This window comes from Falco naumanni, chromosome 14, assembly GCF_017639655.2.
Source record: "Falco naumanni isolate bFalNau1 chromosome 14, bFalNau1.pat, whole genome shotgun sequence".
NCBI lineage: Eukaryota > Metazoa > Chordata > Aves > Falconiformes > Falconidae > Falco > Falco naumanni.
In genome coordinates, this window is record NC_054067.1 from 20963680 (window position 1) to 20984132 (window position 20453).

General features: G+C 37.5%; 1 protein-coding gene across 3 annotated transcripts in view; it reads right to left on the minus strand.

Annotated features, from left to right (window-relative positions):
- Positions 1 to 3748: 3748 nt before the first annotated feature.
- Positions 3749 to 20453, minus strand: part of LOC121097573 (connector enhancer of kinase suppressor of ras 2-like) — a 210165-nt gene continuing 193460 nt past the window's right edge. The window contains exons 20-24 of one of the 3 annotated variants that reach the window (XM_040614696.1): positions 12144 to 12214; positions 11285 to 11385; positions 9340 to 9847; positions 8811 to 9010; positions 3749 to 8418 (exon numbers count right to left, since the gene is read on the minus strand). In XM_040614696.1, the coding sequence (XP_040470630.1) occupies positions 8203 to 8418; positions 8811 to 9010; positions 9340 to 9847; positions 11285 to 11385; positions 12144 to 12214 (1096 nt within the window). In that variant the 3' untranslated portion in view covers positions 3749 to 8202. Of the gene's footprint in view, positions 8419 to 8810; positions 9011 to 9339; positions 9848 to 11284; positions 11389 to 12143; positions 12215 to 20453 lie in introns of all 3 variants that reach the window. The other 2 variants (XM_040614697.1, XM_040614695.1) reach the window with 2 other exon arrangements.

Below are 20453 nucleotides of genomic sequence, written 5' to 3' on the forward strand. Positions count from 1 at the left end.
CTGCCTCTAATACATATATACATACTGCTTGTAAACAAAAAATGCCCACAGGTCATGGAGTCTCCATGATTTTTATACAAGGCGCTATAGATTTTTTTGTTATTGAAAACAGTCCTAGTGAAAGTTTGGTTTATAACCTCCTATTGCTACAGAAACAGTAAGAATGTTGATATTTACAAAGAAACAAAGACCATGGAGACCCCATAGCATTATTTGCTAAAGATTTTAAGTCGGTGGGGTTTTCAAAATACACGTCAGCATGTTCAGATTTAATTAACAGTACAGGTTGAACACCAGCAGAACCATACTCTAGTGCTTTGGTATTTCAACCCCTGAATATACAAAGACATTACTACAGCCTACTTCACAGTTTAATGCAAGTAAAGTGCAAGCCATAGTACAAGGGTGTCCTACATTTTCATACATGTAAGCATTATCTAAAAAAGGCTCTCTAGACAAGTTTTATTAGCTACTTTAGTAAACTAGACAGAAGTCACCTATGGCCCAGCAATTAATGGTCTTACAAGGATATTTTCTTTGTAATACAGTATGTGTCAAAAGTAAAAAGTTTATTAATACTAGTGCATTTCTCTTATATCTTAACCAGTTTTCTTTCCAGATTTTTAAGCTGAAATCCTTGTTTCTCAGTAAAACAGAAGTCTTAACTGGTAACAGGGTCTTACTGGTATTTTGGCCAGTGAACACAATTTCTTAAGACATACTTGTTTTGTGGTTGCTAGTGAAAAAAATGCAATAAAGTTAGTATGTATAATGTGGCATCCTTATTTAATCTGCAGCATTCGGACAGATGCATTTACAGTTTGTAAAAATATCTGTATTGATACCCTCACCAACGCCTGAGAACGAACAATATTCTAGAAATGGGAGGACAGAAACTAGAGGGCCTAGCTGGTCAAACAACAGTTTGTCGACGTATTTTATCGTTTTTACAACACTGCTCTCTTTCAAATACTGCTCGTACAATGGCATTAATGCATACAGCAAAGTCCCTAATTGTTACTTTTAACACATGTATGTGCTTGATAAAAACGGAGAGATATCTGTCTGGCCTGCATTAAGAATGAATATGGTTCTTTTCCTGAAGATAATGACAGGCAATATCTGTCTGCATTTTTAAAATATTTTTACTAAGAATAGGTCCCGGTAGTATAATCAGCTATATCAAAGAATGATAAAAGCTTAAACAATATTATTTGTAATCCTCCTTCTGAATGTGGAAGTGTGGTATAAACCATAAAACATAGAAACTAAGCTTTAAAAAAACACTTCTTTGACTGTTACCGGTATCAAGAATAGAATCTCCTGCCTACCCTTAGTGAGTGGAACTGCTTAGAAGTACAGCGTTATGCTTACTTGTCATGGGAGTAAAGAAAATAGTTTTAAAAATCAACTAGAAAATATAACTTCCTAATTTTGTATTAAATAGCAACGTATTTTCCATTCATCAGCTGATATGGCTCAGAGCTGACCTTCAGGTGCATGCCCACTTAACGGCTGTTGAGACCCTCAGCCTCACAGTGTGAATTTGTCTGGGACAGGAGGAGGTGGGGAGCCGAGCCCCGTGGTGGCTTGCCTGAAACTGCTGCTCTGAACCTTAGCTTTAATGAGGGAAACATTCTAGAAGAAAAAGAACTTTTTATTACTCAATATAAATTAGTTAGCTAATATTGCTCCTTCAGTCTTTCTTGTTATTACCCGTTTTTGGTAGTGGTGGTGAGTAAATATAATTTGGCAACAGGGAAGATGGCGTGTTGTCTCTAATGAGATTTTGAAGCTCAGTGGTCTAAGGTGTATGTTACCCAGAAAATCTACAAACCTACACTCCACACAAAAAGGCACCGCTGTAACCTGCGCCCTTCCATCTGTCCCAGAAACGCACAATTTCCCTATTGTGATCGCTAAGAAGAAATTAGAAATATTTTATCAGACCAAGCTGCATTTCTTTCTCTAACGTTACACTGCAGATATGTGGTGTACCATAAACGATATTTCCAGGGCTGAGGCGCAGTAATATAAACAGACCTGTGCTCTCTTGCTTAAGGAATCTCTGCAGGACTTGCTTATGCTAATAGATTTAGTGTTTGAACTATAGATAAAATCATACGTAGGTAGGCTTCCTTTGTATTACAGTTTGGGGGCAGCTGACAGGTATTGCAAACGGGGCTTAAGTTTTGTTGATCGGTTGTGCAGCACCTTGCCTTAGCCAAAGATTGCTTTAAACAACCCACCTTTGAAGCACTGTGGCCCCAATTGCGTGAAGTTTGTCCAAACCGTTGGTGAAATACCCCAAAATAGCTCTGCCTGGCAAAGCTGTCCCACCTCAAAGGGCCAACAGCCAAGGTTTATTGGGTGTAAACAGCCCTCTGATATATCACCTTGGTCAGAAGTACCACTAGTTTTTTGCAGAAAAGAATGCTTTTAGTACTTTGGAAGACACCTAAGACTACAGGAGGAAAGAATATAGCAAATAAGGTATGTGATAGTCTTAAGTCTGATTTGTGTTACTTGAGACAAAGAGAAGAGATACAAGAATTTGTTCTTCTCAGATTTCTGTTGAGTTAAACAATTTTTACCAGATTCTTCATTTTCTTCCAGAAGTCCTATTAACATTCCAAGTGAAACCTTCTAAAGCTCAGCAGTAGAGTTCAACAACTTTTGATGAGGCTGAGCACTTCCCAATGCCTCTGTAAAGTAACCACTTCACAGCGAGCATTTTGGCCTGGAAGGCTATAACTGCTGAAGATAGTAAGAATGAAGTTAAGGGGCCACGTACATCTAGCAATTCTCTGTAACACTCATTTCTTCTTCCTTGGAAAAAGCAAGTGGTGCACCACATTTCTGGCTTAAGAGACAGGAGTCTAGATTTGAATATCAACTGACATATTCAGAATTCCCTGCTTGGAAAAAATGGAGAATCACATCCTCCAAAATCTTTTAGTAGTGATGGATCAGTCTTTCCTTATGGTGCTAAAGCAGTCCAAGAAGTGGTTATGATGTGTTTGAGAAAGTACAACTGTATCAGAAGTTGATGGAACAGCACGGGGTGGGGTGGGGGGGTTGCCAACCAAGTGAAGCAACCTCCTTCGTCAGGGAGGGCGGACACCCTGTGCAATCCAACGCAGGCTGACCACTGTCTGGGCAAATGCAATCCTGCCCGTGCTGTCACAGGCTGTGGGCCCAGTATTTCTGTGTTATTTGTATTAAAGAGCCACGGATGTACAGACTGGCGAGAACTTCCTCCTCCTTTGATTCTTGTTCACATCAACAACAGAAAGCTCAGGAAAGTTTTCACTTAAATTAATGAAACGGTCTCAATTTTCCCAGGAAGTGCTGCTGAGATAGCTACTGAGATAGCTTTCAAAGATCCAAGTTTTCACTGAATACAGAATAGTAATAAAAAAGGAGGGGAATCAGTAGCTTAGGGGGAGCATTAAGTCAGTTATAGTAAAAAATAGCCAGCAACAGTAAGGCTAAGCTTGTGGAGTCACAGAGAAAGTCTGCTGGCTGAGGGCCATTATACCTGCAGGAATCCTGAATGAAGACCCTAACTTTAAAAAGATACAGATGAATAAAACACATCCAAACAATGTTTTCATGTTGTTGTGTATGTTAAAAACCAAGTTTTATCTAAACATTCAGGCAGGAAATCTAGTAAGTTAATAAATGTATGACACTGGTGCTATTTATTTCCTTTGATGAACTCAGCAGCAAAGGATATTTTTTTTTCTTATTTAAAAATATGGGATCAAAACTACCATAATCATTTCGGCTGCACTGTACAGTCTGTTTGTGTACCTTTTGGTCAAGGAGAATTTCACATATTCCAATACGTAAGCAGGATTTGGTGCATGGATTTTTAAATACCGTATCTGTATTGCACTTTGCATTCCAGTTATTTCAAAAATCATAAAATTCCAAGTAATTGTGCTATGGTGATTTTGCACATTACTTTCTATAGTATAGCTAGGTTAGTGCCTAGATCCAGAAAGAAGAAACTAGTGGTGGGGAGGAAAGGACTGCAGCATGGAGTTGAGTGCACATGCAAAAAGTATGGCAAAATTCTTGTGAAATTACTTTCAAATGCCAGTTGACATTGTGAAAGAAGAAAATCTTTGTACTGCTTAATTTAACAATTTGGCTTGCTCTAAGGTATAAACAATACTAGACAAATATTTCAAACTTTTCTCCCAGTTAATCTTAACCCCAGTATAGGAAATTTCTCCAGTGTATCTCGGTTCACTTTATGAATCTCTTTGTTAATTTGTCTTGACTATTCAGTGCAAATCATATTTGATGAGAACTGCTTTCCAAGAGCAGAATACAGACTCATGGCTCCAAAAACTTCAGAAAAGATGAAGTCATGACACTGAAAAATTTTAAAGATAAGCTGAGAAATGTATGATCTCTTAACTTTTTATCTCATCTACTCGTGTTTGAGAAATATATTTTCTTTAACTTCCAGAAATAAAAATTCAGATTGCCTGTTTTCTTTACTGTTTGTGTTATTTTTGAGAAATATATCTTCCTAATAAAGTTTGTCATTTTCAGCTGTATCTGTAAGTAGCATTTTACAAGAGAAATAGCTTGTTTCATTGTTTTCTAGGGACTATATACATGGAATATGCTCAGTGGACAATTGTAATTTCTGTCTTGAGTTACAGTACAGTGGCATTTGAAACCTGCTTTGAAAGCTATTTTAAAATCATGCTTAAATTTCTTTACGAATATGGAAAATTCAATCCATGTAACTAATTCTGTGACCATCTATCACTGCTTGCAGATACAGTATGAATTGTTTTCTAAATGGATTCTGTAACTGACCCCATTGCTTGCTTCACTGCATATTATTTCCTCCCACCTTATATGAAGGCTAGTATAAAAAAAAATTTGAAATGTTAACTTTTGGAGATCTTATATGAACAGCTAGACAAATTCTCTTGATTTATGTTTCTGCTATTCAGCTGTCAAGTAACTACCATGTTCACATAGCAAATACATTTCAATTTTGTTCTGTGTTTTGCATGAATACTGCAACTCCAATGTTGGTGAAACTTATGGTGGAAAGCTGCCATGCCGTATTTACTGTGTCTATTTTATTACCTCAGGTGCTTAGACAGAGGGGGAAGTACATGTTTAATATTCAAGCAAAATATATACAGTGTGATCCTGCTCCTCTGAAGTCTTTTGCTTTTTACTTCTACGTCTTTTGCTTTTTACTGGACTTTTTTTTTATTTACTTTAACAGAAATACAGTTAAGCTCTGATGTGTGCATTTAAGGAGCCATTGTCTTCAGGGATGCTTAAGCACAGAGTTGATGTCTTGGCTGAAGCAGGCCAAACATGCCTTCATGTTGTATGCTCCATCCAAATGTTACGTGTGTGTTTCAATGATGCTGAGACTCAATTGCCTATGTGCTGCAAGGAGCTTCCAACAGCTATCAGTACTACTTCTCTGCTAATACTGTGGTTCAAATAAATGCCAGTGCCAATGAGAGTAAAAAACAAATCTGAATTGTGTTTCTTCAGCTGTTCTATTGGGTTTACATGGCAAGGTTTTGGTAGCAAGGGGCTGCAGGGGTGGCCTTTCCGAGAAAAGACCAGAGGCTGCTCCCATGTTGGACACAGCCCATTCCAGCTGGCTCCAAAACAGACCCACTGCTGGCCAAAGCTGAGCCCATCAGGCAGGCTGGTGGCGTCTCTGGCGTAACTTATTTAGGAAAGGGTAAAAATGCTGCACAGCAGCTGTGAGAGAGAGTGAGAAAAATGTAAGAAAAACAACCTTGTATACGTCAGTGTCCGTGAAGAAGGAGGGGGAGGAGGTGCTCCAGGCACCAGAGCAGAGATTCCCCCGCAGCCTGTGGAAAAGACCAGGGTGAAGCAGGTTGTCCTCCCGCAGCCCATGAAGGACTGTGCCTGAGCAGGTATCCATCCTGCAGCCCGTGGAGGACCCCATGCCTCAGCAGGTGGTGATTCCTGAAGGAAACTGAAGCCCATGGAGAGCCCACAGAGGAGCAGGCTGCTGGCAGAACTTGCAGCCTGTGTAGAGGAGACCACACACAAGGTTTTCTAGCAGAAACTGCAGCCCATGGGGGACCCATGCTGAAGCAACCTGAAGAACTGTACCCCATGGAAAAGACCTACACTGGAGCAGATCTTGAAGAACTGCAGCCCATGGGAGAGATCCCACGCTGGAGCAGGGGAAGAAGTGTGAGGAAGGAGCAGCAGAGACAAAATGCTATGATCTGACTGCAACACCCATTCCCCATCTTGCTGCGCCACTGAGGGAGAAAGGAGGTAGAAAAAGCTGGGAATGAAGGAATGAAATCAAGCCTGGGAAGAAGGGGGGGGGGGGGGGGGGGGGGGCGTGGGGAAAGGGTGGTTTTAGTTTTGTCTTTGTTTCTCACAAAATGCAACGGTATTTTTGATTGGCAATAAATTAAATTAATTTTCCCCAAGTTAAATCTGTTTGACCCGTGACAGTCATTGGTATGTGATCTCCCTGCCTTCATCTCAGCCCGTGAGCTTTTCCGTGATACTTCTGCCCACGCCTCAACCTCGCTGTCCTGTTGAGGAAGGGGAGTGAGTGCATCTCAGTGGGCATCTGGTGGCCGGCCAAGGTCAGCCCATCACAGCTGCTTTGTGGAGACTGAACTAAACAGGATACCTTCACCCAATCCTGGCTTTGTGAATAAATAAATCTCTTCCTGGATACTAGGTACTTATTGAGATAACAGTTTTTCCTACATGATATTGAATCATATGAACTTTACAGTTCTTGATGTATGAGACGTGAGTGGGTTCATCCTGTGAAAAAATTGTCAGTGAATATCTGTGTTTAAGTGAAATGACATCAACTATTCACATCCTCTTTGTCCTGCTTTTTAGAAATATTCTAGCAAGCATAGTCAAAGAAAGTTGTGAATGGATGTTTGAAATTTATGTTCAGTAGCATTCAGAGCAATCTTCCCCCCGCCCCAGGAATACAAGTATTTTCTCCAAAATCTCATTCTTACAAATCATTCTCATTCAGGCAAGGAAGTGAAATACACTATGTGACTTGTATGTCTTCCCAAACCAATCAACACAGATTGGTTTTCGAACGATGTATTGAATAACTTCACCCACTTGCTAGTGTACTACTAAAGTTAAAAATTATTGCCAGACATTACATATTTTTGAATAATTTACTCAGGTCTACATGTCAGCCTATTACAGAATTGAATTGGTTAGTTCAGGATTTTTTTTAAACTTATTTCTCATCCTTGAAGCATGATTTTTTTGAATTTTGTGACTCACAGTCATGTGTCACTTAAATTCACAGTGAAGAAACTATGAAAACCTGCAGTATGTACCATATTCAGCGCAGATGTTTTTCTTTCACCATGAAATACTTCAAATTATATTAAAATCAGTTTAAGTTGCAGCATTAGTGAACAACCAGCATTGTTCTACTCATATCTTAACCTCTGTGCCATACCTGCTTGCTTATATTCATTCATTTGAAAGGCAGGCACAGTATGTTACAAACACAGTATCTAAATGGCATGTACAGTATGCCCATAGGGCCAGATTGGGATCTATTTGCTAGATGTACAGTGTACATTTTAAGGCACACTATAGGGATTGAGTTTACATTTTGATAACTGTCCTGTTATTTGCAAAGATGGTCACTACCTGGAAATGTTGCAAAAATAAATGTTCATTTCTAAGAGCGGCCAATGTATTTATGTTTTCACTTTATATTTTTCTCAAGAAAAAAAAGTATGAAAATGTGAACTTTAGGGCATTTTAAAAGTAAATGTCAACTACCATGTTACATTTTATATACATAGATATGTCTTTACATATATCTAAATATATAAAATGATTGTAGGAGCTCATACTATAAGCTTAGTTTTAGTACAGTACTTTAAATATACTGGTATTTATTTTCAGTTACACTTCTGCACTGCTTCTTTCTAATGCAGAGCTTGATACGGACATTGGTTGATAATAGCAAACAAAAAAAATTCATAAAGAATATTATTGTCTTACCATGCAATGTAGTTAGGCATCCTGTGGCACTATTCTCTTATCCAACTTATTTACAGTACTGCTGAGTACATTATCAATAAATATTACAGTGTTTGTCTTATTTGATTTTTCACGGCACCCAGCAATTTATTCAGGATATGAGTCCTGTCACACATGAGTTTCAATGAATGAGTGTGTATGTGTCAGCGTTGGTGCTGAGGTTGCAAGTTCAGAGGCTCCATTTTGAGATTTCACAGCAGCACTGTACTCACAAATGTCCAGGAAAAACTCATAGTTTTTTAGTTTCCAATCTTTAAACTTCTTTGATGTTAAGTTGGGATCATCCAGAAGGCTGTTGATAACTGTGAGGTCCCCTTCCTTCGCCTACCAAATTTCAGAAAGACAGAGTACATGTCAAAATGAAATGTATGCCACATTTGGTATTTTGCCACTTTATTTCTTGTTTCATTTTAACGCAAACTGCTAGGGAAGCTAGTTCAAACACTTGAATCTTCTGCCTATATTCAGGAACTATTGCAGCCTAAACTGTTCGACAACTCAGTCCTTGGCGTTTTCCACAACCATGCCTATAAAGAGTGCCAAATATTATTTTTTTTTTCCCTTAAGCTGGAACATGTTTGCTTTCATTCATTTTTTCATTTCTTTGGAACTTAATTCTAAAGTTACAAAGGAAGCCTCACCCATGGAAAACAGTAAGAGATTATACTTTTAATAGTTTATATTGCTTATACACAAAATGAATGAGAAAACCTTACTTTTAAAGTGCTCTTGAGAACTCTGATGTGATGAAGCTTTTCATTGGTAACTGGATCATTACATCGCTTTACAAAAGACTTGCGGAATTCCTGCTTGGTGGAAGGACGCTGCTCTCCAAAAGCTGACAAACTAGCTTGTTCCAGAGATTTGTATAGCTCTTGCAGACCATCTGTATTTTCTCCAATTTCTTTTACATTTTCTGAAAGAAAATAAAGAAACCTAACAACATATCTAACCATTCAGGTGAAGTCTCTAAAACCAGGAAGCAATACTGCAAATAGATGTATAAAGTAACCCTATAACAGAGTCTTCCAATTTTAGTTTTGATAAAATGAGAACAGTTGGTCAGTCCCAAAGCTATATTCTTAGCACTACATCCAAGCATTTCAAGTACAAACTCCCCCGTAGCGAGTGATTAATTTGCCAACATATAACAGTTCAATCACAAAAACCTTGCTGAGAATAATGTCAATATTGCTCTGGCTTTCAATGGCAGTAAAGAGGATCAGAACATCTCCAAAAGCTTACCTTCTGCACAGAAACTATTATGCCTTCTAATAGGAACTTTATCTTCTAGTTTATCATCTGTTTCTTCTATGTACTTTACATGTCCCTTACCCCTGACATCTCTGTTTCGGGGAAGACTTTGACTACGTTGCTTCTGTGGCCTGCTGTGAGAGCTATGCCCCCTCTGACATTCCACCAAAGGGAAGGGCCCATCCTGCTCATAATTATGACGTCTCTGTACTGGTAGCGTTGCTTGTCTTCGTTTTTCTGGTGACATTCCAGGCCGGCCAGTCGTGTACTCTGTATCGGGAGGGACAGTCTGAAGAAAATGGAGCCCTGAACTGGTTAATGGAGTCTCTATCAGATCCTGCCACGAGCGTCTTTCCCGGTAGGGCGGTCTGCATCCTGACGAGTGCGTGCTTCCTGCTGCGTCTTGTCGAGAATCCTCAGCGGAAGAATGAGAATATGTCGATTCACTTGAAAAGTGTCGACCATGTTTGGCTTCAGGGAATGGACTTGAGGAATTCACCTGAAAAGACACAAAAGCACCTGATTATAAGACAACATCTTGAACAGACCCAAGAAAATTACTATAGTGTAAAACATCATATGATATATACTAATAAAATGAACCGATGTGCTTTGATATGTCATAATATGAACCTCTGTAAACAGAACATGATCAGCAGTGGGAACTGTTATACAAGTGCTCTGTTTCAGCCACTCCCTCGTCTTGTTTTGCACATTCTCTGCCCACGAGCAACTCCTGCTGGAAGGAACAGTGTAATATTTGTGCAAGTTTCCTGAAGACCTCTCCAGTTTGCATTCAGTCCAGCAGTGTGCTGTGAAGACATGGAAGTCCACAAAAGAAACCAAAATTGGATTTCCTTTCTTTTCTTAGGGGTTGAGTATCCAGCCAAACAGAAACACACACCCCACTTCAGCGCCCAGGAAGATTTTTGAATTTTGGGGGACTGCTGAACTTGTCAAATTATTTTTTTAAAAAATTCTGCTGGGTCTATGTATAATTTTAATTCAGAAATAATGAGAAAGGCAAAAAAGTGGAAAAAAAAGAAAGGGAAGGGCTTAACCTGTTCCCCAGCTGATAAAACAACATCACAGTGGTGAAAATCAGTCTGCACTTCACCCAAGTGTTGCTTAGTCACTGTTTGGTTATGGCTGCATGAGGATCATCTCATTCGCACTGAAGAAAAATGTGAAAAAGAAAAAGAGAACAGTCCTATCTGCGCTTAGAAACATAGAATAATTATCACAGCCTATGTTTGATACAATAGAAATGTTCTTATTTACTACTAGAACCTCTTCATATACAAAAAAATATTTTTTTCTATTATCAAAACCTGTCTGTATACAATATATCAGAGGTATTTTTATCAACTACTTAATATTTGTGAATCAACAGAAATTACTCTATGCCACTGCTATGGTATTGTACACAATGTTTCATGTTGTAAAAAAAAAATCCTTGCCACTGAAGATATGTTCTTAAAAAAAGTGCTTGTATTAAAACATGATTACTGCAGGAATGTGTTCTGATCTTGATTTCTAGCATCCAGTATCCAATACTGTCACAGAAAAACAGTCACAGTTATACAAAATATCCCATCCACCACATTCATTTCATACTCTACAGCAATCTCAACATTTGAATATTCTGTTCATATTATTAGGTGTCATCTCCCAAATCCTACAAATGATGTCTTGTTTACAGTCCAGTGACATACCTGTGTAAGGAGACATTTACCTCTCCTTCCTTTGTAATTGGCTCGTTTTGGAAACATTCAGGTCTTAGCTCATGAGGAACAGCAGTAATTTCATTCTTACAAGGAAATGTGTCTTTGTTCTGCCTTTATGGTGATTAAATATTCCAAAACAAGGGAAATGCTAATCAAGGTATGCAGATTTTTTTGGTGACCTACTGTCAAATGCAATATTTATAACTCACTGAGGGTGTTCGATGATAGGTGTCACACAGTGTTGAAGAGCCTTCCTGCTTCAGGGTCAAAGAGCCATCGATGTCATCCTGGTCGCTTTCACTCCAGTAATCTGCTAACAAAGCATTCCAGGTTTCACTTGTGCTTTTCGGCGAGAAAGCAGGTCCCACATTTTAAAAATTTCATTAGCATGCAAAGGTAAACATTTCACAGTCACCTAGGTGACTTGGCAGTCACTGAGGAACAGACCTGTGAAAATGGCTGGCACCTACGATACACAGATATGTAGAAGAACCTTCAAATGTTTTAGGATAGCATTACAGAAAGCAGCTTGGGCACCCAACTCCCACTGTACATAAAAACCAGCTTCTGGTCACAGACTTTCAAAGAGAAACATAATTCTAGATGCCAAAGTAGAGCTGAGCCTCAACACTTAATTCTGTTAGCATAACAGGTTCCACGATGGGTGATAGTGGAAAAGACCATGCCGGCACCTGAGCTCAGGAGATGCAGAAATGGTTCCAAAGCACATACTGACCTGTGTTTGTGGTGTCTTCCCTTGCTCTAGGGTGATAAGGATACCCGATGGCTGTGTTTTGGGAGATCATCCCTCACCCTGAACCTTGCATTCTCTTTATCATTTGTTTTAAATATTTCTTAAAATTATTACTCAGATTTTAATTTTATTTGGTGGTCGTGCCAATAATATAGTTCTTCAAGGATATGGCTTCTTGGGAAAATTGATATTTTAAAAGATATGGCACATATGTTAATGAAGAAGTCAGCTATGACATTTCCAGCTTTGTTCAAATAATGAGCAGGTATGTACTCTCTGCTGTCTTTTCCTAATTAGCATCTCTGAAGCATTACCTTCATCTGGATGAATATCCTTGTCATCAGGTGTGTAACCAATTGCTGCGAGACCCAAACGATTCATCCATCTAATAGAACAATAAAAAATGAGGAAGAGCGATACTTAAAAGGAACATCTAGTCTAGCGTAAATCTGAGGGCACACATATTCTTAACATTCAGAAAAGTCAGAGGCAATGCTTAGTCCAAAAACTGAACACTGTTCAGGCTGTTAAAATCATGATTTAGATGTGTTTAGTAGTTAATAACTTTAAGTGAAAGATGTTCCAGTACATGTACAATAGAGATGTACTTCTCCACCGCTGTTCACAGCTGCGGGAAGATGTTTGCCTAGTTGAGTATCAGACTCATTGTGTTTTATTTTGCTGCCTGGAAAAGTGAAGAACCATGACATCAATCTTCCTTATGTCATCAAGAAAATGTGAAGCATACAAACTAACATGCTAACTTTAGCAACGACTAAATGAAGTTTTAGAGTATCTGTGTAGAACAGAGAATGTTGAGCTGTCTCCATCTTAAGAAGAATCAAATCCTCTTTAAGCTGCATCTGCAAACTATTTGAGTGGAACGGTTTCCAGAGACATTGTGTAAAGAGGCATATGGCATTCGTCCTGATTGCTACTTCTATTAATTTCAAGAACTTGCCTGAATTGGCAAAATGCTATAAAATAAAATAGACATGATAATAATTTTATGAAAACCTGTATTAGGAAATAAGAGGTATTAAATTTGTGCACTCAAAAAGCTCAGACTATGACAATAATTCCACAGGTTATTTGCTAGTCTATATTCATGATACTGGCGATACAAATGTTTAGGTTTGTTGAGCTGCGATATCAACATTATTTTCCTTTGATTATTTTTTTTTAAATACAGAATTTAGGTTTCTAAAACAAGACTTCGTAAATTGAAAGTACTTCAATATTTGCATTTCACATCGGATGTTCTGGTTTCTTTCTTTGCCCCTAGATTAATTTGATCAAAAATAAGATTCTTTGTTTCATTAGGAAAATATTATAGTTTATTCTGGGGAAAATACCTTTAAAGTTTCCTTTAGATAAGATTTCTGGACGTTTATACAATAAATAATTGAAAGACAGGAAAAAAGGAAATTAACAAATAAAGAGAAAAGTCACTTCTTAATGTTCAGCAAATGGAAAATCAAGAATCAACTTATTTTCATTAACAAGGAAATATAACTGAAGAAAGAAGTCCTATTAATAGACATCTGTAATGATTGGGATGCATTCTTAAGCATTCCCTTAATCAGTGACTAAATTATTTACTATGTCATTAATTTCTAGTAGATTGCAGGTAAGTGTTTTTTTAGAAGCAGCTCTTTTTTCTTTTTTAACATTGCAACATAGTATCTATTCGTAATTGTGTTCTTGGTTCATGAATCATACCATGACAAAAACGTCTTTCAAAGACTTCAGGACAGCCAGTAGTAAACAATGCTGTATCATAAGGACAAGCTTTTTGTAGATTAAACCAAGAAAACTATTCAGTGTCATTCTTTCCCACTTGTACTAGAACAGAAAAAAAGCTTCTAAGGACATACGTGAATGTATTATTGGTCTAACAACATAGTACATAGAAAATGGTACACACAGCAAGGAGGCAGAAGATGAAGGAGGAGTGAACTCTCCTACTAAAAATAGCACACAGTTCAGCACGTATCGATCTCCTGGTCTAAGCAACGCTCTGCAGTTGCTCAGAGCAATGATCTTAATCTGTGAGATTGGATGTAACACTGACTCATTGTATGGCCTTCAGCACATTGTGCTACATATCTTATGACTTTCATAAGTATCCAAAGGGGACAACAGCATTTACTTCTTACAAGGAATTGTTACAGGGTTTAATTGACTTGCAAAACTATGAAAATATAAAGGATTGTACAATAATGTTGCTTTCCCTTTTGGTATTAAACCAGAAGTGAGCAAACTGGAAATAAAAATGGAAATGATTATTTTTCACAAATATCAACTGTAGGATTAGGACTGCTTACAGCGACATTGTTTGTATCAGCATGTCAATAACTCATCTTTATCATGAAGTAAATTGCAAACGGATTAACAGGTTTACAGAAAAGCTTTTCTACAGTGCTCACCAGAATAATTTCATTCAACAAACAGCATGCTGATCACTTGATATTTGCTTCTCTTAAAAGGCATATTCTTATTGCAGTAATTGAAATGACATCATACCCTTGCTCATTATTAAGCATTTGTATTCACTATTTTTTCAACCACTGTTCCTGAATTTCTAAACTCATTAGCATTGGAGCAAAATAGTTTTAGTCATACTTTACCATATGCCTTTAGCAATTAGGCAGAATGCCTCTGTGTCTTCAGCTAAGGTTCTGCTTAAGCACCAATGATAAATTAGGACTCATTACCATTTTCAAAGTTAAAACAGACAGCCGTTTTGGTGGCCAGTTCATGGAAATTTATATTGTCTTAACTTTCTTGCCAAATTTATCTCATTGCTCATTGTTGAGGGTTTCAAATCTTGGAAGCATATATAGATAACAGTATTAATGTTAACCTTCAAGAGAACATGGATATTCTTAGCATATGCAGAGTATCAGCTCTACTGATATGTCCTCGATGTCCAAATCTGGAACTAGCAGGAGGTAATCTTCCTTCCCTAAGACTGCTCAGAATTCCCTCTTCTAAAGGGCAAGAAGATCCCCAGCTATGGGTAAAGGTACATTCTTACCTCATTTACCACAATTTAGAGTTAGCTCTTTGTTAAGACAACAGAAGGGGTTATCTGATGACATTCAGTGCCTTATAATGATAAAATCTCTTCTGATAAAAGAAAAAGAATCTCAGTTTTAGGTTTTGTCTTTAAAAAAAGTGTGGGTGAATGTTTTTGAGGTTAATCAGGAGTTACAGAAGTGCTGAGATTACAGATCCTTTTCTTACAGTTCACATTTTTATTTTTTTCAAGGAAATGCAAACTCCGTTCAAAATGAACACTGTGTAAACTTGATGAATTTACTTGATGAGCAAACCACTTTCATTTTTAAGAAAACAGGCAGTCAAGGTTATTACGAGTTCTCTGTGGAGATCTTGGAAACTCAGCCATTTGGTTCTGAACTCTGCAATGAATGCCCTGCAGGCAAATTTCAGGAAGGCAATGACAGTGTCAGAATTGACCTCTCTAAGAGACTGATAACTGCATGTTTAACTGAAGGTCATGCAGTGCAAGACTATATGCTAGCCCTCACAAGCAGCTATAGTAAAAAAAAAAAAAAAAAAAAAAAAGTGTCTGTTTGTCTAATTTGGTTTACATAGCTGTACACCTAATAGCTCTTTGAATTTCATGTGATCACAGAAAGACATGAGACACCCTGGCAGGTACATGTGTAGCGATCATACATGTACATCTCTCTGTATCCTGGCCCCCTGAGGCAGAAAGCTGGACTCCTTCCCCCCCGCCCTGAAAACCCTACCTTCTTTCTTTGATAACTTCAGCAACTCTTCTTTAGATAACTAAACTTCAACAGCTAAGTTTGAGTCTAGGCCATTCAAGGAACCACTGGGTTTGCATTCTACATAGAAATTAGCTGTGATGACATGAAGCCATACTAAATATCCCAAGGATACTTTGCTACAGCATTTTACTTTCAATATTGTACAACATTTCTGTAAGATATAGTATCAATCTTGCTGAGGTACATTGCAATGATTTACAAGGGACCAAGAACTGTATTATTTTTTTTTTTTACTTGCCTGTACCCTAGTGAAACAAATGCAGGGGAAGGTAAGCCTCAAGTAAAGTCACCTAAACACATTAAATAAATTTGATACTTTGTCTCAATGGTTTAAATTTTAAATAAATCAGGCTTGGCTTTAATTCATTTGTTGATTACAAACAGGCACTGTTGCCATTGCTTTGGGATAAAATAGAGCTGAGTGGTAGGAACTTAAGTTAAATTTACTGAGATAATTCTGGTTAGTACCAGGGGTTACGGCCCAGGGTCTCTTCTGAGGGCCTGATTCTGCCCCCGGGCCTGGAAAGCCATGATTACAGCAGCACCCCGGGCAGTGATGAACTAAGTAGCTGTTGCAATAATCAAAACTTGGTACTGGAGAGTGAGTCATGCTTGAAGTGCCCTGAGTTGTCAGGAGTCAGGAGCACATTCTCTTACTGATTTTTCAATAAAAGCACTGGAAAATGTTAAAGTGGACTGGAAACAATTTTGTATAGCTTCACTGGCCTAACACACTATATTAAAACCAAGAATATGCCATTACTCATTGCACAAATGTATTAAATTTCTGTTCACTGCCTGCTACAATGTACTCCTGCCAAGCATGGTGATAAGCCAGTCTGAGGTCAGTGTGAGGTTCTGGGACTGGAGGCAACAATAATTTTCATAGTGGCATCATACTTCACCCACTTGGCTATTCCTTTCTACAGTCCAGAGTAAACCAGCACAAGTAAGAAAACCAAAACCACCTGAACCATCTCAGTTATAACAAATTTGAGAGAACTATTATGTTTAGTGTAGGAGAATATAAACCAAAGGCAAGAGGGTAACCATTTTTTTTTTAAAAAAGGAGTTGTAAGGCTGTTATTTTTACAGTTATAGTTAAAGTGTTCCATAAATCCATGGAGAACAGGTCAGGAGGTACTGAGTTTCTGTGGTTCAAATAAATTTAATTTGCTAATATCCTCAGTGCTGGATACACATTTTACATATAGAAAATGGCTGGTATATAGAAGAAACTAATTCAAGTGAAAAAGTAAATAAAGGATATACCCTCAAAAGGTGTAAATTCAAGAAATAGTATACCCAGCTTTCACTATTTCTTTCTGTGAAATGTTCCCTTAAAAATGAAACCAATGAAATACCAAGGCATTAAAGGACAGAATGATTAGTTACATATTTCCTATCTTTTGTGCATCTTTTCATCAATTAATAGTGGCATTTCTGAGTCATCTCAGGTTTGTATGATAAATGTTTCTCTGCAGGAATATATCTTCCTTTGCTTTTGAGTTTGCATCTACACTTGAGATTATTTAGCCAAACGGAAAAGTCAGAACTACAGTGGAAGTTAAATGTGACTTCAGTTATCTTTAAGTCTACTAAAATATAGGTTCCCTCGTACCATTTATTTCATACATAGAATCTATTCAGTGTAATTTACATTTATTTTCTGATTAAAACCTTTCTATTATATGTTTATACATCAGTGGGATAATCGGATTTGAGAATTCATTGTAACATTCTTGCAATACAGAATTATATTTTTAAATTAATCTTGTATGTGTTATGCTGGCTTCTTCCTGACCAGTCTTTCTGACTGGACACCTAAAAAATCAATACGTTTCCCATTTTGGTTCCTAAGGTACATTATTTTCACTGTTTTCTAAGGTTATCGAGGTACTACATTCATTTAACAGAATAAAGGTTCCTGTTATAGGTATGGCTAAAATGATGCTTTGATTTTCCTCAACACAAAAGAAGCCCCAAGACATAACTGATGTCTCACAGTGAAATATAACACTGAGCAGAGTCTGCTCAATGAGCTCATCTCTCCAAATATATCAACTCACAGCAGCCTGTACTTCTACTATTTAATTTATCACAGTTGCTGGAATTTGTTAAGTAAAATCATTCATGGGATAAACTGTAAGTACTCTCTGATTTGGTAATTTGACATGACTCTGTTGATCTTGTTTCATGCATTGTCTTCTTAGATTTGTCAGGCTGGAAAAAAAATGAAAGAAGCTCCAGACAGCTTAAGAGCTGACAAGTGAACCATGGCAAATTATGCCCCCTTTGCATGTGCATCTTCTTCATGCACTTAATGGATTTTTAATACTTTTTTTTTAACTTCACCCTGTCAACCAAAAGCACAACCATGTCTTTGTAGTTAGAAGTCTGGTTTGGGGGTTTGGTTTGGGTTTTTTGGGGGGTTTCCCCCCCTCCCCCCATGGATTGTAGACAAAACTGTTCACTACTTCTGTAGCAAATAAGTTACCCTTCTGGTAACAAATATTATAGCATCTTACTGTATAAATACAGTTGTGTATCACAGAGAATATGCACACAATAACTTTATGATAGACTATAATTTCAGATAAAATCCAGTAATAAACCCTAAGGAAATCTACCAAAACAGTCACAAAACCTCACTCAACTGGAACTCTTCTTGCCAATTTTCAAACACACGTACAGACACAGCTGTGGCAGCAAATCAAAAAGGAATAATGCTTGTGTCAAGCTTGGAGTTTCAAGCTGACACTTAAAGGAATCTACTAAGAAAAAAATAAGATATTTTCTTCATTAGTCAAATGTGGCTACCAGATTTCACCCTACTGTGATCTTGTCCTACTGGATTTAGCATATTACTCTGGATAATTCACAAAACTTTCTGGGCATCCAAAAGGCAAGTACCAGCTGCTGCATGCACCTACTGCTTCCTACACTGTGACATTTATATGCTTCAGCATGTGCAACCACGTAGTATTAACCAAGTGGTTTTTCTACAATGCTTATGAAAGTATGGGTAAATGATGAAAAGCTGTAGAAGAGAATCCAAGTCAGGATGTCTTAACATTTAATGAATGCTGTAATTTTATTCAGTTAATGAAGCTTTTATCTCAGCTTTCAAGAAATGATTGGCCCAAAACAAAGCTTTGGAGAAATAAAACATTCTTTATGACCATGAGAACTGAGTTTAGTATGGCCTGAGAATGGATGGGTGGGAGTTTTGGGGGGTTTGGAGGCAATTTTTTTTAAGAGATGGGATGATTTACTTGTAAAATTTTGTAATTCTGCTTCCACATACTCTTAAAGAAAAGAGATCAAATAAGCCAAACAATACTGTTAAATGCCCAACATTTAATTATGTTGATTACTTATTTCTATTACTAAAATCTTCAGATTTTGAAATGTCAACTTAGTATCTCCAGTGTAACATCACAATATGTGACTGTAATGCATGTGCATTCATCACTGAAAGGTACAGCACTGTAATCACAAAACCTGCTACATTAAATGCAGTTGAACTGTTTGACTCCCAGAAGAACTGTACAAATTCACAATGGTATTATTTACAGCAGAATTTGATTAAGTTGCTTTTTGTAATTTAAACTAGTAAAGAAAGCCAATGTAAATCCTGCCTCCTGCACATTAGGGATAAATTCACACCTGAATGCTAATTTGGATTGCGTATTGGATAATTGCAATTGTGTATTGTAAATTTCTTTGAACTCCTTTAGCATAATGCTATAATCCAGTCGTTCTCAAACTGTGTTAAGGGGGGAAATGGTAGTTCACAAGTCTACACTAAGTAATCTATACATTGTAGAAAGGAGGAGTTAGCCAAGAAAAGGAGATTTTGAAGACTACAGCTCTGTACTAATACCTCCTGGTGTAATGTTTTCCCCAGATGGAGCACTATAGCTCTACCACTGCGCTGTTCACTCCAATATACATTGTGGTTTCATCCAGTCCCTGGGGCCTGCAGCTAATTCTGATCAGAAAATTGTTTTACTTGTGCTGCAACTTATAAGCTTTTATGTTAGAACAGTAAGTTACAGGACTGAAGCGGCCTCGGGCACAGGCTATTTTTCCTGGATTTGAAAGTTTATTGGAACCTAAAAGAAGGAAGGAAAAACCTGCTGTTTATGTTTACTTACAACACCACTGGGAATCTCCATTCCAGGGATTTCTGTTTGAAAAGTACCTTTCATGTTCTGCAGAATTATCTCCCTGCTTTTCATTGGGTAAGGGACCAATTGGGTGAGGAGTAAGAGCTCTTTAATAATTTACACATCTCTATTTGTTAAAGAACTGTTAAATTAGGACAGATAGATCTGACATGATTACTGTCCTTCACACTTCAGCAGGAACTCTTCTTTCAGAGGGGCAATGTCTCATAGGGAAGTATGTATGAAATTTTTCATTGCCAAGATTTTTTTTAGGTGTTAGCTTATTTGTAAGTGAATATTGAAAGAAAATTAAAACTAAAAGATGCATTAATTCTGGCCCTTTGTCAAGGAAACTAACATGCCTAAAATTTAAGGAAGACAGCTGAATGAACTTCAGTGGTAAACAGGATGATTTAGGGAAAGCCTTGAGTAACTCACTGTTTATATTCCATACATGAACATACAGAGGTTATGCACCCTGAAATTTGCTTATAATCAATAGAGATTTAATTCAGAATACTTAAATTTTTTAATAGTTTCTTTTTGAGAAATATTGTGTTATATCTTTCAGGTCTTTACTTGGAAAGCATTGGGAGTGACCCCTACAAAATCAATCATCGTTGTTTCAGTG